We start from the raw sequence: 12,468 nt of genomic DNA, 5'->3' as shown, positions 1-12,468 counted from the left end.
AAAAAAAAAAAAAAAGGTGTAAAATATTTTGCCGGGTGTGGTGTCGCACATCTGTAATCCCAGCACTCGGGAGGCTGAGGCAGGAGGATTGCTGGGAGTTCGAGCCCAGCCTGGGCTACATAGTGAGTTCCAGTTCAGTCTCAACTACATAGTGAGACCCTGTCTCAACCCCCCCACCAAAAAAAGAGAGAACATTGCAGAGATGTGGGTTCCCCCTGCGGAACCCTCCAAGTGTGGGTCCCTGATGTGCTGACGCCTGACCCTCCTGACGCCCGCTTGGCATTTCAGCCCTGCCTCCTTCCATGGCTCCTCCTTCCTGTTGCTCAACATTCATTCATCAAACATTAACTGGGCACCTGCCAGGCAGACTCCGGCTCTCCTAGAGCTTCTGTAGGGGCTCTTGGGCGCCATCCCAGTGACAGCCCTCTGCCCCCACGGCCTCTCCCTCCACACAGGACTCACCTCCATCTCCCCCAGCCAGTCCCATCCTGGGTCCAGCTCTGACCGCAGTGCTCCCTTTGTGGCTCGGCCTTCCCTCAGCAGGAGGGGCCCTCACTGGCTTTTGGGGGTGACCTTGCTCCAGTGTAGGCCGGCTCCCCACATGCTACTCCTGGGCTTCTGCACCCCCCTCTCTGACATGTCCTTGCTCAGCTTTGTCCAGAGCCCTCTGCTTCTGCGTGGGCCTTCCCGTCCCTGCAGGGTTGTTCTGAGAGTGCAGCAGGGCTCGTGACAGCACTGCCCAGTGGCTGGGACACCAAGGCTCTGGGGTCCATCAGACCTGAGCGCAAACAAGTTTCTGCAATATGTTAGCTGCGTGTCCTTGGGTAAGTCATCCATCCCTCTGTGCCTCTCTTTTGTCTATAAAGGGGGTAATTCATGCGTCTCAGGGCTGCTGGCAAGGATAGCTCATGCTGTGAAGGGCAGGGCATCATCTGGCCACAGGCCATGGCGACAAGCCCTGGTCAGTGCCGCACTGAGCAGAGGAGGCCGGGCCGGCCCCATACTCACCTGGCAGGACAAGCCCATGTAGCCTGGGGGACAGCGACACTCCTCCACCTCCAGGGCCCGGGGTCCATCCAAGGGGCCCCGCTGGGCCACCTCCAGGCTCACAGCACTGATGCTGGCTGCCAGGGGCACTGAGGTGAATGTGGCCCGGATCAGGAGCTCATCCAGGTCGGCCAGTGCCATCAGAAGGTGCTCGCGGGTGGCTGGCTGCCCATCTGGCCGGCGCCAGAATTCCTGGGAGAGGGACGGTAAATGTGGATGAGGGCTAGGTCTCTTTTACATGCTGCTCCTGCAGTCCCCACCCCTTGGCCTTTGAGAGCCAGACCCAGCGAGAGGGGAGGATGGGCAAGGAGAGGCTGTGAGGGACGGCAGTAAGCAGGGTCACACGCCGTGTGGCCAGAGCTCCCCTACCTCTCGGAAGACGATCTCATAACTCTTCTTCTCAGGGCCCTGTGGTGCTGGCTGGGAGGCCACCAGCATGATGTTGTTGCCCTGGAGAGACACGAGTGGGATCGGAAGGGGAACTGAGGGGCTCTTAGAGAAAAGGGGGCCCTCACCAGTCCCAGACTCTCCCTGCTACTAGGCCCCCAGCTCTGTTTCCCCAGGTTCATACGCCCAGAGGAGACAGGCACCTGCCCACTGCTGGGTCCCAGTGAGCCTCGGCTGAGGCTGCAGGCTGTCAGGCCGGCTCAGAGACCGACTCCTCCTTCCCTTCCACCTGCCTGCCAGGAGTCCAAGTGCTCACCATGATCTGGACGTCAGGGTCAGAGAGCGGGCTGCCCTGTGGCCCTGCAGTGTAGGAGAGGGTGTACCGCAGTTTCCCGCCATACGCTGCCACCTGTGGGAGAACCCCTGTCACACAGGCTGCCCGGCCCCAAGGCCTCTCTGCATCTGGGCCACACCCTTGCCCCAGAAGGCCTGTGGTTGCCTCGGAAACAAGCTGCCTCTGGGTCCTGCCAACATCACACACAGATTTATGGGGTTCCCCATTCCCTGCTGCCTGATGGTCTCACCAATGAGCTTCACCCTTTTTTTTTGAGACAGGGTCTCACTATGTAGTTGAGACCGACCTGGAACTCACTATGTAGCCCAGGCTGGTCTCGAACTCCCAGTGATCCTCCTGCCTCAGCCTCCCGAGTGCTGGGATTACAGGTGTGTGCCACCATCAAATCCCTTTTCATGTACAGGAATTTCCCACACAGCTACAGAAGTAGTAACAGTGACAATGATGGGCAATTGTTCTCAGCCACAGGCGAGGGCTGAGGTGATGATTTGCCGGAGGAGTAGGTGTGTTTGGTCTGACCAGAATCCATTTCCCTCTTTCTGCAAACTACACTGGGTTCTCCTTAAAGAACAGCTCTTCCTTTACACGCAGCCCACGGGCCCTCCTCCTTCTCCACAGCAGAATGAGCCAGGCCTGGCCAGTCTGCATGGCCCACCACTCCCCTCCCCGCATCAGGGACAGACAAGGGAAGGAACCTGGCCCTCCTGCTTCAGTCAGAAGAGAAGCTGCAGAAGAGCACCAACTCAGACAAAGCCTGAGGGTTTTCCTGGATGCAGCCATGCCTGATAGCAGATGTCCTGGGATCTGTAGTAATTTGAGCCAATGGATTCTTCGTTGCAGACAAACCAGCTGGACTTGGGTCTTCCCTTGGTTGTTTTGGAAGAGTTCTTGTGGGTCTCTCAGGGGCTTTCATGTGAGAAGCTGAGGCCCTGGCTCTTCCCCACTGGCTTTTGCTTTCTCTCCTCAGCCACCAGGGTCAGCTCAGTACCACACTGCATTGCCTCCACTAGTTTTTATGTTTGCTCACTCAGTTGGGGAGCATTTTGGTACCAGGGATCAAACCCAGGACCTTGCGCTTGTGAGGCAGGTGCGGCACCACTGAGCTGAATCTCTGGTCTCCAGTTGGGGAGCATTCTCAAACACCTACTAGCTAAATGCCAGGCCCTGTGCAACAAGGGCCCTGGAACCGTTCTCCACAAGCTCAGGGTGAGGTAAGGAACCAAGAAAGAACCAAACAACTGGTTTCCTATTGGCTTATCCAAGTTCATAGCCACATCTGGGACTGACTAGAATTTCTAGCAAGCTGCCGGTGTGTGTGGTACAGCAATCATGGGGGAAGACTGTAGTAGTTGGACAGACCTGGTCTCCAATTCTAGCTATACTGAGTAGTGGACTTCTTGGGTGAGTCACTTGCGGAGCCCCACTTTCCTTATATGGAAATGGGAGTAAAAATGATACTGTTAAGGGCACCGTGAGAATTGTGCAACTCAGAACACATACATGACACCCTCAAGCACAGTGCTGAGAACACAAGTCAAAGCGGGCAACTCCCCACCACTGCCGACCCCTCTTCCTCCCCTGTGCCCCGAATCTCATTCTCGTTGCACATTAGACACAGTCTGAAGAGCGCTCTGTGTCATTTGAGGAACAACACGGAAGTGCTATCAATACAACATCAATGCCAAGGCCAATGCCGAAGGTAAGAACAATGTCAACAATGGCAGCGAGAGCTGGGCCAACAAGAGCTCCGGGACACTGCTCTTCTGCCTGTACACAACACAGCACACAGTGACTACTCAGCACTTGGCTGTAGCGGGACCTGTACTTGAGGCCTCAAGGAAGTTCCTTCCCTGCTATGGGCCTCCATCTACCCACCTGTCACAATCCCAACTCATTACCTTGTCCCCCAGGAAGGCTTGGGGCAGCTGCCAATAATAGAGGCTTTCGGGAAGCAGAGAGAAGCCTTCATAGGAGAGAGAGAACTAGGACAGAAGGGCAGGTGGTCAGAGTGGGGCAGGACCAGGGACACAGATGCTATAGGGCGCCCTGCACTCAGGTCCTCACCCTGCTCTCTGGGCAGCTGGCTTCACCCCCAGACAGGGACCTGGCTGCTCTCTCTGGGCATGGTACGGGGGCATCTTCCCATGTCTGCTGTGTCCCTCTCATGGACCCCGAGAGATGTGTGGCACACCGGGAAATGTTTTAAAATCTAGTGGCTTTTTGCACATGTACTAAAAATGCATAGCTATCATAACTACATGGTATAGGACTGATGTAAAGGGAAATCTTAACAGAAATTGTGCAGCCGAGGGCCAGGGATTTAACTCAGTGGTTCCACCGCCTGCTTTGCAAGCCAAGGTCCTGAGTTCGATGCCCAGTTTTTTTTTAAAAAAAAAAAAAAAAAAAAAAAAAAAAAAAAAAAAGTGATACAGACCACACTTATTCAGGACCGGGGATTTAGGTCAGTGGTGCTGCCACCTGCCTCGCAAGTGCAAGGACCAGAATTCAATCTCCAGTACCAAAGAAGAAAAGAAAAAGAAACTGTGCAGCTGAGTCAGAAATGCCTGTGGTCCGTACAGCATGGCAGGTGGGGGTCCCTAGGTAGGTGTGGGTCCCTGGGCAGGTACCGTGGCACATACCTGAGAGCTTGCTGGGGAAGACAGAGGAGTAGAGGAGGAAGAGAAGGAGGAAGAAGAGCGAGGAGGTACTCGAAGAGCAGCTGCAGGCTGGGGGTGGGGAGGAAGCCCCTGGGGATGGGGCTGGGGGTGGGCAGCAAAGCTGGCAAGGAGCTGCCAGATCTCAGCATCAATCCGCCTCTGGGCCTCATCCACCTGGGGCACCGGGGGAGGAAGAACACAGGCAAGGGACAGAATGGGACAGAAAGGGCACCCGTGAGGCTCTGCCCTCCCCCAGCCTACACCAAACCCACAGCCTCCCACTTCTGTGCCATCCACACGCCAGTGCCAATGCCCATGACTCTGCCCTGTGCCCTCTGCTCACTTGCTCCTCAGGAGCCCAGTGAGTACCCAGGGATGGGCCAGCCCTGCCAGGGAGAGGCCTCCAGAGGGTGCCCAGCCAGAGAAGGGCAGGCAGTTGTACCGGCAGAGGACAGAGGTTCTAGGGGTGGCCCACTGCCTCTGGGGTGCTGGAGGCTGCTCCTTGGGCCTCTGGCAGGAGCCCGAGCCACTTGTGGACTGGGCACTGGGCTGGGCCTGGAGCAGCATAGAGGAAAATGGTCCAGAAGGGCCAGGCCTTGGTTCAAGCTTGTTCCCTGGTCCCAGACATAGCCTGTCCTGGCCAAGCTCCTGGTTACCTGTGATGCCTGCTGTGCATGACCCCTACCCTCTGGGGGCCCCAGGATCCTCCTGGCTGTCACAGCTGCCCGCCACTGCTCCTCTGAGAGGGATGTGCGGTTCTGATGGGGTGGAGGTCACAAGCCAACTCAGCCCTCCCGAGGACACAGAGCTGGACACAGAGCTTTCTCCCCATGGACACGGTGGCCAGAAAAGGCCACACTGCCTGGTGAGAAAGATGCATGCTCACCTCTCGGGGCTGAGAAGCGGGTTACCCAAGGCCGAGGAGGCACATGAGGGTTGAAGGGTTGATGGAGGTTTCCCAGGGAGAAGTACGAAGGGCCAGGTGCAGTCATGCAGATTAGCATCTGGTTAGTTTCCCTGCCACCCTGGTCACCATCCTGACTGCAGACAGTTGGCTCAGGACCAGACCACAGGCAGGGAGGCGAGCAAAGGCACACAGACTCTCCTGGTGGCAACACAGGGCTTGGGCACAGAAGTGCCCTGAGCCTGGGACCGTGAGGCACTCCCTGAACTCATGCAGGCCCACACTGTCCTGGGTACTGCACAACTCCCCACGCGGGACGAGGCACTCGGAACACACCATGCCTGCAGCACACCAACGCCAGCCACTCACAGCACAGCCTACCTGGTGAGCCCGGCGCATCCGCGCCAAGTATGCCTCTGCCTGTGGGGCCCAAGGGAAGGCCAGGAGAGGAGAGAAAGGCTTAAGAGTGAGGGAAAGGGGGACAGGGAGACAGGAAGGCAGGAACTCAAGAAGGGCCACGAGGCAGCCACTCTGCAACAAGGCTGACTACTTGAAGAGCACACGTGGGCAGGCTGCCCCAGCCCACCCCTTAGACCTCAGCCCACAGTACCATCCCCAGACCCCCTCCGCTATGACTCAGCACAGAAAAGACACCCTCCACAGCCCCTGATCCGGGCTTGAATTCAGCCTTTGCCACCTCCAAGCTGTGGGGCTTTAGGTAAGGTCCCCCAAGCCTGTCCCGCCTTGGTTTCCTCAGTTATGCAGTAGGAGTGAAGTATCTGGACCAGACAGTTGTGGCTTTTGGCATAAAAGTCCCGGAACAATGCCTGGCACAACGTAAGGGCTCAGGAGAAGTGACCTGCAGGAATGACTATGCCCAACCCCCAGCTCAGAGCCTGCTGTGCAGACCAGTGGGTTTTAAGTGAATGAAAGCGACTTGTGCCTCATCTGTCCTTGTGTTTGGAGGGCCCAGGGCAAGATTCGTCTGTTGGAAACTGCACAAAAGTTCAGAATTGTTACCGGCTGAACTTGTATCATGTGCCCGGAGCCCCCTCCAAACCTCCCAGCTCCCTGGAGCTAAGGATCAGCAGAGGGTCCAGAGAGTTACATCCACATCTACCAGACCCCAAAGCCATGTGCCGAACCATGACATGGCAGCTGTGGGGAAAGACGGCTCCTGCTGAGACTGCTCGGGGTAAGCTTTTAAGTGCCTCCGCCACAGCGCCCCAGAGGGACCCAGCTCAGAGCTGGTGCTCTCTGGGTGGCCTGAGCCCTGCTACATGTCCCACCTTGTCTCCCTGGTACATCTCCGGCAGCTGCCAGTAGAAGGACTCGTGGCCCAGGTGGGCAAAGTTGCCGAAAGACAGCTGGGCGCCATCGGGCACAGGTTCCACAGTGAAGTCTTCCGCCAGGCGGCTGTTGCGCTGTGGATTCACCAGGGCGAAGCCTTGGAAGTCCCCAGGGGCGAAGTAGGTGTAGATCTGGCAACAGAAGGAGGACGAGTGTCAGTCTAGAACTGCGGCACCTTAGGGGCCCAGGCACGGGAGGGCATCGGGCAGGAAACGGGTGCTTGCTGAGATCAAGGCTGGTGGGGGCATCAGGGTGAGGATGGGGAGGTGCTGGGCTCGCTCTGAGATGAGCAGTAATGGGCACACGGGAGTCCTGGTCAGGGCTCAGGGCCTCCGGGCTCAGTGCTGAGATGCGGACAAAGGGGACAGGAGAGTATTCCCAGAGGGAACTGGGACACGGTTGGTCCCAGGCCCTGGACTTCCCAGCTCTTACCACGTGACGAGTGTAGGAGGAGCTGGCACATTGCTGGGTGACACCCATGCAGAAGCAGGGCAGGCAGCCCTCTGGGTTGCTGGCGCTCAGGTAGAAGTGGTGGGGCTGGCAGTGGCTGCAGGTGGGGCCTTGCACCTGGGCCTGCAGTAGGCAGACAGCAGGTGTGTGCCGAGAGCCGGGGGTCTCCTGCACCCGCCCAGACCCTGAGGCCAGCAGCTGGAGTAGCGCTGTCCCACCCCCATCTCCACCCTGGGCAGAGCCAGGCCTCGAAGATCACAGTGCTTTGGACCGACCTTGCACTGACACTGGCCAGCGGCATCACACTGACTGCTGATGCTGCCCTGGGGGTCACATTTGCAGCCTGTCCCATCTGGCACCTGGCCGTCTCCTGAGGTGGAGGGAATCTATAACTAGGAGCCCCAAAACATCCCTGGGTACCCCATTCCCAATGCTGTCCCAGCATGCAACTTGGCAAGGAGAAGGGGGGGGTGTGAGGCTGGCTGTGGGATCTGCACTCCCTCAAAGCCAGGCGGTGGGTCAGAGACACATGCAGAAGCAGACGGGAGTCAGAAAGGTAAAGCCACTGCTCCAGGCCATGGGGGGACAGAGGCCCTGTCCTGGCTCTACCCCAAGAGACTGAGGAGCCCGACCCTGGTGACTTCCCTATCCCTGCAATGCTACTCACTCTGGCAAGGCTGGCCCAGGCGGGGGTTGCCATAGTAACCAGGGGCACACCTGCAAAGAGGAAAAGCTGAATCTTGGGGAGCCTGTGAAGAGCCCAGGCCTGTGATGGGGATGCACGGAGGACAGCAGAGCTGTGCTCAAGGCCAGGCAGCCAGCAAAATGGCTCAATCAGGTCTCGAGCAGAGGACTTTCAGCAAGTGCAAGGGACCTCTGGAAGCCTCAGCCCCAGTGGGTCCGAGGGTTTCTAATGCCAGTCTGTGGGGGCCTGGTTCCTCCTGGACAGGAGAGCTGACCTGCTTGAGGGCTCCAAGAGCCTGTCCTGCGCGCCCCCTCTCTGCCACCTGCCTCACCTCTCACAGTGACGCCCGCTGTGGCCTGGAGAACACGAGTCACAGGTGGGGTGGCCGTCTGTGTCCAGAAAGCAGGTGTGGGCAGCCCTGAGGGAGGGGGTGTGTAGTCAGGAAGGCAGTAGACCCTCCCTCAGGACCACAGTAGGAGAGGGCCTGACCGCGTCCCCTGCACATCGCCTCACTCTCTCGGGCACAGGGGCTGAGGTGGGGGCTCTACCCGCTCCATGGGTGGGGAGGCCCAGGTGCTGAGGGCAAGTGTCTCTTCTTACAGGTGCCACACGGAGGAAGCCACACCCAGGATTTAATCACTGCCTCTCAACAGGACCAGGGAGGGGGAACACGGAAAGGGGCAGTGGACACCCCAAGAAAGGGCAGGGCCCAGACGCACTGGCCAGCAGCAGGGGCTCCATGGCACGGGCACAGCTGGCAGTCCTGGGGCGTCCCACGCTGGGCATCTCCGTAGTATCCTGGCTGGCACTGCTCACACCGAGAGCCCTCCGTATGGTGCTGGCAACCCTGTGGGGACAGAGAGCGGTCAGGGCTAGGCCCTGGGAGGCCACAGATCCTCAGGTAGGGAGGAAGGAGGACTCACCTGGCAAGCACCTGTCTCAGGCTCACAGGCCTCCGCGTGGCCGTGGCAGCTGCAGCGTTCACAGGTGCCCAGGTAGAGGCCGCCGGGCATGCGTGTAAAGCCTGTGTCACAGTCCTAGGAACAGGAGATGAGGGCGTGCTGGGCTCGGAGGTGCTGGGAGGTGCCCCGAGAGGTAGGGAGCTAGAGGGAACAGCCGGGGAGCACGGTGGGGGGCTGGCTGGGCTCACCTGGCAGGACGGGCCCCGGTAACCCGGCGGGCAGGTGCACTGCTCCACCTCCAGGGCAGGGTCCTGGCTGGTGACCTCAGGCACAGCCACATCCATGCTGAGGTCGGAGACCCTGTGCATGTGAGACGCACTCCGGGTAAGTGTGTGCTCAGTCTGTGCCAGCAGCGTCTGGAGTCCCAGGCGCATCACCCAGGGCATCCCTGCAATGGCCCTGTCACAGTGTAGTGCGGCCCTGTCCAGACGCCCAGCCAGGGCCATCACAGCAGCCACATGGGCTGGGGCTAAGGGGTCATGCCTGAAACTTTCCCCAGAGCCCAGGCAGGTGAAGGAGCGCAGATCTAGAGCCCCTCCTCCTCCACATGCGAGGATTCCACAGAGACGTTTACTCCCCAGAATGCCCCGTGGGATGAGGCTGAAGACTCATCCCTGCTTGGCCTGTCCTGGGTCCCCTCTTCTTCGCAAGTTTCCATGGGAATCGTGTGCACATCAACCCCAGAGTCAGGCTGTACCTTCTAGGGGCCCTGACCTGCCTGAGGGCAGAGACATCAGCACAACCTCCTTCCAATGGATGGGAAACACGAGGCACGAGAAGGCCACAAAACCTGTACGGGGCATGGCTTGCAGCCTGGCTGCCCCTCAGTTCAGCTTTCCTGGAGCCCCTCCCGGTGCGCCCTTTCGTCCTCCTGCTGGGACCCACACCTGCTCTCCATGGGCCGCTGGGTGTGGGACGCTTGGATCAGGAGGGCATCGATCCCCGCCAGCGCCATCAGCAGGTGCTCCCTCGTGGCCGGCTGCCCATCAGGCCGCTGCCACGCTTGCTGCCAAGGAGAGGACACTCAAGCGTGAGCCCTGGCACCCTGGGTGCTGGTGTGTGTGGGAGGAGCGGGGCCATCACCACCGCGCCCTGAAGGGCTCACCTCCCGGAAGGGCACAGTAAAGGTGCTGGGCTGCCCGGGGCTGGGCTCCCGGGAAGTGTGATGCTCCAGGGTGATGCCGTTGCCCTGCAGCACCACTAGCGGCTGCCCGTGGAGGGGCGCAGAGCTGGGCTGGGGCCGCTGGGTCACGGTGAAGCGCAGCTCTCCGCCATAGGAGGTCACCTGGGGCACGGGACAGACAGGTGCTCAGCCGCCACCCGGCCGTCTCTCCCTCCCAGGGGTCCTACCATTCTCCAGGACACTCAGCATTGCTGCCAGCCTCTGCCGATGCTGTTCCCAGGGCCTGCAGCTGCTCGTCCCTGCCCAGCCCCTGCCCACCTTGTCCCCCCGGAAGCGTGCAGGGAGGCTCCAGAAGTACGGTCCAGACAAGAGGCTGTGGAAGGATGAGAAGACCAGCTCCCCGGATGAGGGTGAGGAGATCCCCTCACTGGTGGTGTGGGTGCCCGCGGCATTGGTCAGGCTGAACTGTGTAGGCTCCTCGGAGGCCCCGAGCACCTGGGAAGCAGGTAGAGGCTCGGTGGGGCCGTGGCCTGGGACTGATCCTTGCCTCATCCAGCCCTGGGCCGGTCCACCCAGCCTGCCCCACAAGGGTACCTGGGCGCGGCTCCAGGACGAACTGGTGCACCGGCGACTGACTCCCATGCAGAAGCACTTGAGGCAGCCATCGGGGTTGTGGGTGCTCAGGTGGAAGGAGCCTTCAGCACACTCATTGCACAAGCGCCCTACCACGTTGTTCTGCAGGCACAGACCTGGGAGCTGCAGGACAGCCCACCCGAGGGGCTGCCTGGAGCTGTGCCCTGAACCGCCCACTATTTTGATGAGACCCAGAAAAGCCACTGGAAGTATCCAGCATGAGGCACCGCCACCATCTGAACAATGATTTCCAGTTCATGGGTGCTTGTACAGCTATTTTCCCTTTTTCTCTTTGATTGCCAGAGAGCTCACAAATGAGTTTAGATTTGAAATAAAGCAACTTGGTTGAAGTAGTTTCTACTAAAAATTACGGAGGGTTGCATGTACTGTGCTAGTTTCTCGGCAGTCATCACCTGACTCCACTCGCCTAAGTACCCTGAGAGGTAGATACAGATGTCTCCATCCCTCTCAGAGGTACTGGGCTTAGGGATGGAAGAGACCTGCACACAAGGTTACTCAGCTTGCTCCTCCAGCAGGAGTATCTGACTCCAGACCGGTCGGTCTTTTCTCCAGTCACACTGATTTCCTCACTCTGAATGTGAGCGGTGTTCCGTCTCTGAGCCTGTCTGTGGGGACACTAACTCTGTTCATCTGAGGCCTGGAGAGGTGAGGGGAAGGGGAAGACACAGCGCAGACACAGTGGCTGCGCCCCCGGTGAGGTCTTAACTCAGGTCACCTGACTTCCTAATTGCGGTTCCTACCCAAAGCCAGGTCACTTCTTTTTTTTTTTTTTTTCCCCTCCAGTACGGAGACTGAACCTAGGGCCTTCATGCTGAGCTACATTCCCAGCTTTTTAAAAATTTTAATTTTAAGACAAATTCTCACTAAGTTGCTCAGGCAGGACTCAAATTTGTGACCCTCCTGCCTCGGCCTCCCAGTGCTGGGATTGCAGGTGTGCAGCACCGGGCCGGGCTCCTCACCCCTCGCTCAGTGGCCTACCTTACAGAGGCAGGACTCTCCAGCACTGCCCACACTGCCTCGCTCGTCACAGCGCACGATCGCCTGGTCTGGGGGCACAGGTGGGTGTTGGAAAGGCAGGTGAGAGTGGCACAGATGTAGGACAGACAAGACAGGCAGAGGGAGGTGGCTCTCAAGGATCTGGGATGGAGCCTCGTGGGCAGCCCCCAGGAAGAGGCACAGGAGGGGCCTGGATACTCACTGGTGGGCCTGCACTTCCCGCTCGGCTGGATGGGGTTGCCCTCATATCCAGGGGCACAGCTGGGGAAGATGCAGGCATTAGCAGCCTTCCGTGACCCCCAGTCCAGCCCCCCACCCAGTCCTCCGGTGCTCACCTCTCACAACGGCGGCCTGTGTAGCCAGGAGCACATGCATCACACGTGGCTTGGCCGTCTGTGTCCAAGAAGCAAGTGTCTGAGAACCTGTGGGCACCAGGTAGGCAGGGCTGGGGGCCAGGCCTGACACGCTCACCCCAGGAAATGGCTGAGTCTGCATGGACACAACATGCTAGAAGGCGTGGCCCCCCTCCCCGCCCACCCGCTCCCGGTCGGTCGCCTCGTGGCAACTGCAGCCCATTGCAGCACTTTTCATGGAAGGGGAACAGGCTGGGGAGCTCATGGCACACGGGACGACCCACGATGAGGTCACATTTGAATCCAGGTCTCCACTTCCCTGCCACGGCCTGAGCCGGGTCTGACCTGCGGGAGGCATCGATGTAGGGGCAAGGGCAGGGCCGGCAGGCAGTGGCCGTGGGCTTCGTGGCGTCCCCAAAGAAGCCAGCTTTGCACTTGTTACACTGCGGTCCTTCCGTGTTGTGCTGGCAATTCTAGGAAGGGAGTGGAGGGAGCTCTTCAGTTCTGTAGAGCAGAACTTGGCTAGACAGGAGGCGGGGGGGGGG

The 12,468-nt window shown here is 59.3% G+C and overlaps 1 protein-coding gene across 1 annotated transcript in view; it reads right to left on the bottom strand.

The window, feature by feature from the left end:
• Hspg2 (heparan sulfate proteoglycan 2) overlaps positions 1-12,468 on the bottom strand; it is a 67,540-nt gene that overhangs the window by 34,336 nt on the left and 20,736 nt on the right. The window contains exons 19-37 of the mRNA XM_033767248.1: positions 12,269-12,396; positions 11,906-11,992; positions 11,773-11,831; positions 11,553-11,620; positions 10,515-10,655; positions 10,239-10,415; positions 9,903-10,082; positions 9,685-9,803; positions 8,986-9,097; positions 8,759-8,872; positions 8,555-8,682; positions 8,167-8,253; positions 7,818-7,867; positions 7,426-7,520; positions 7,133-7,273; positions 6,640-6,831; positions 1,751-1,843; positions 1,417-1,497; positions 1,009-1,239 (exon numbers count right to left, since the gene is read on the bottom strand). Of these exons, the coding sequence (XP_033623139.1) occupies positions 1,009-1,239; positions 1,417-1,497; positions 1,751-1,843; positions 6,640-6,831; positions 7,133-7,273; positions 7,426-7,520; positions 7,818-7,867; positions 8,167-8,253; positions 8,555-8,682; positions 8,759-8,872; positions 8,986-9,097; positions 9,685-9,803; positions 9,903-10,082; positions 10,239-10,415; positions 10,515-10,655; positions 11,553-11,620; positions 11,773-11,831; positions 11,906-11,992; positions 12,269-12,396 (2,283 nt within the window). The remainder of the gene's footprint in view (positions 1-1,008; positions 1,240-1,416; positions 1,498-1,750; positions 1,844-6,639; positions 6,832-7,132; positions 7,274-7,425; positions 7,521-7,817; positions 7,868-8,166; positions 8,254-8,554; positions 8,683-8,758; positions 8,873-8,985; positions 9,098-9,684; positions 9,804-9,902; positions 10,083-10,238; positions 10,416-10,514; positions 10,656-11,552; positions 11,621-11,772; positions 11,832-11,905; positions 11,993-12,268; positions 12,397-12,468) is intronic.

This window comes from Fukomys damarensis, unplaced genomic scaffold, assembly GCF_012274545.1.
Source record: "Fukomys damarensis isolate Sample0158 unplaced genomic scaffold, DMR_v1.0_HiC HiC_scaffold_23, whole genome shotgun sequence".
Taxonomy (NCBI): Eukaryota; Metazoa; Chordata; class Mammalia; order Rodentia; family Bathyergidae; genus Fukomys; species Fukomys damarensis.
This window is presented reverse-complemented; position numbering and strand designations above follow the sequence as displayed.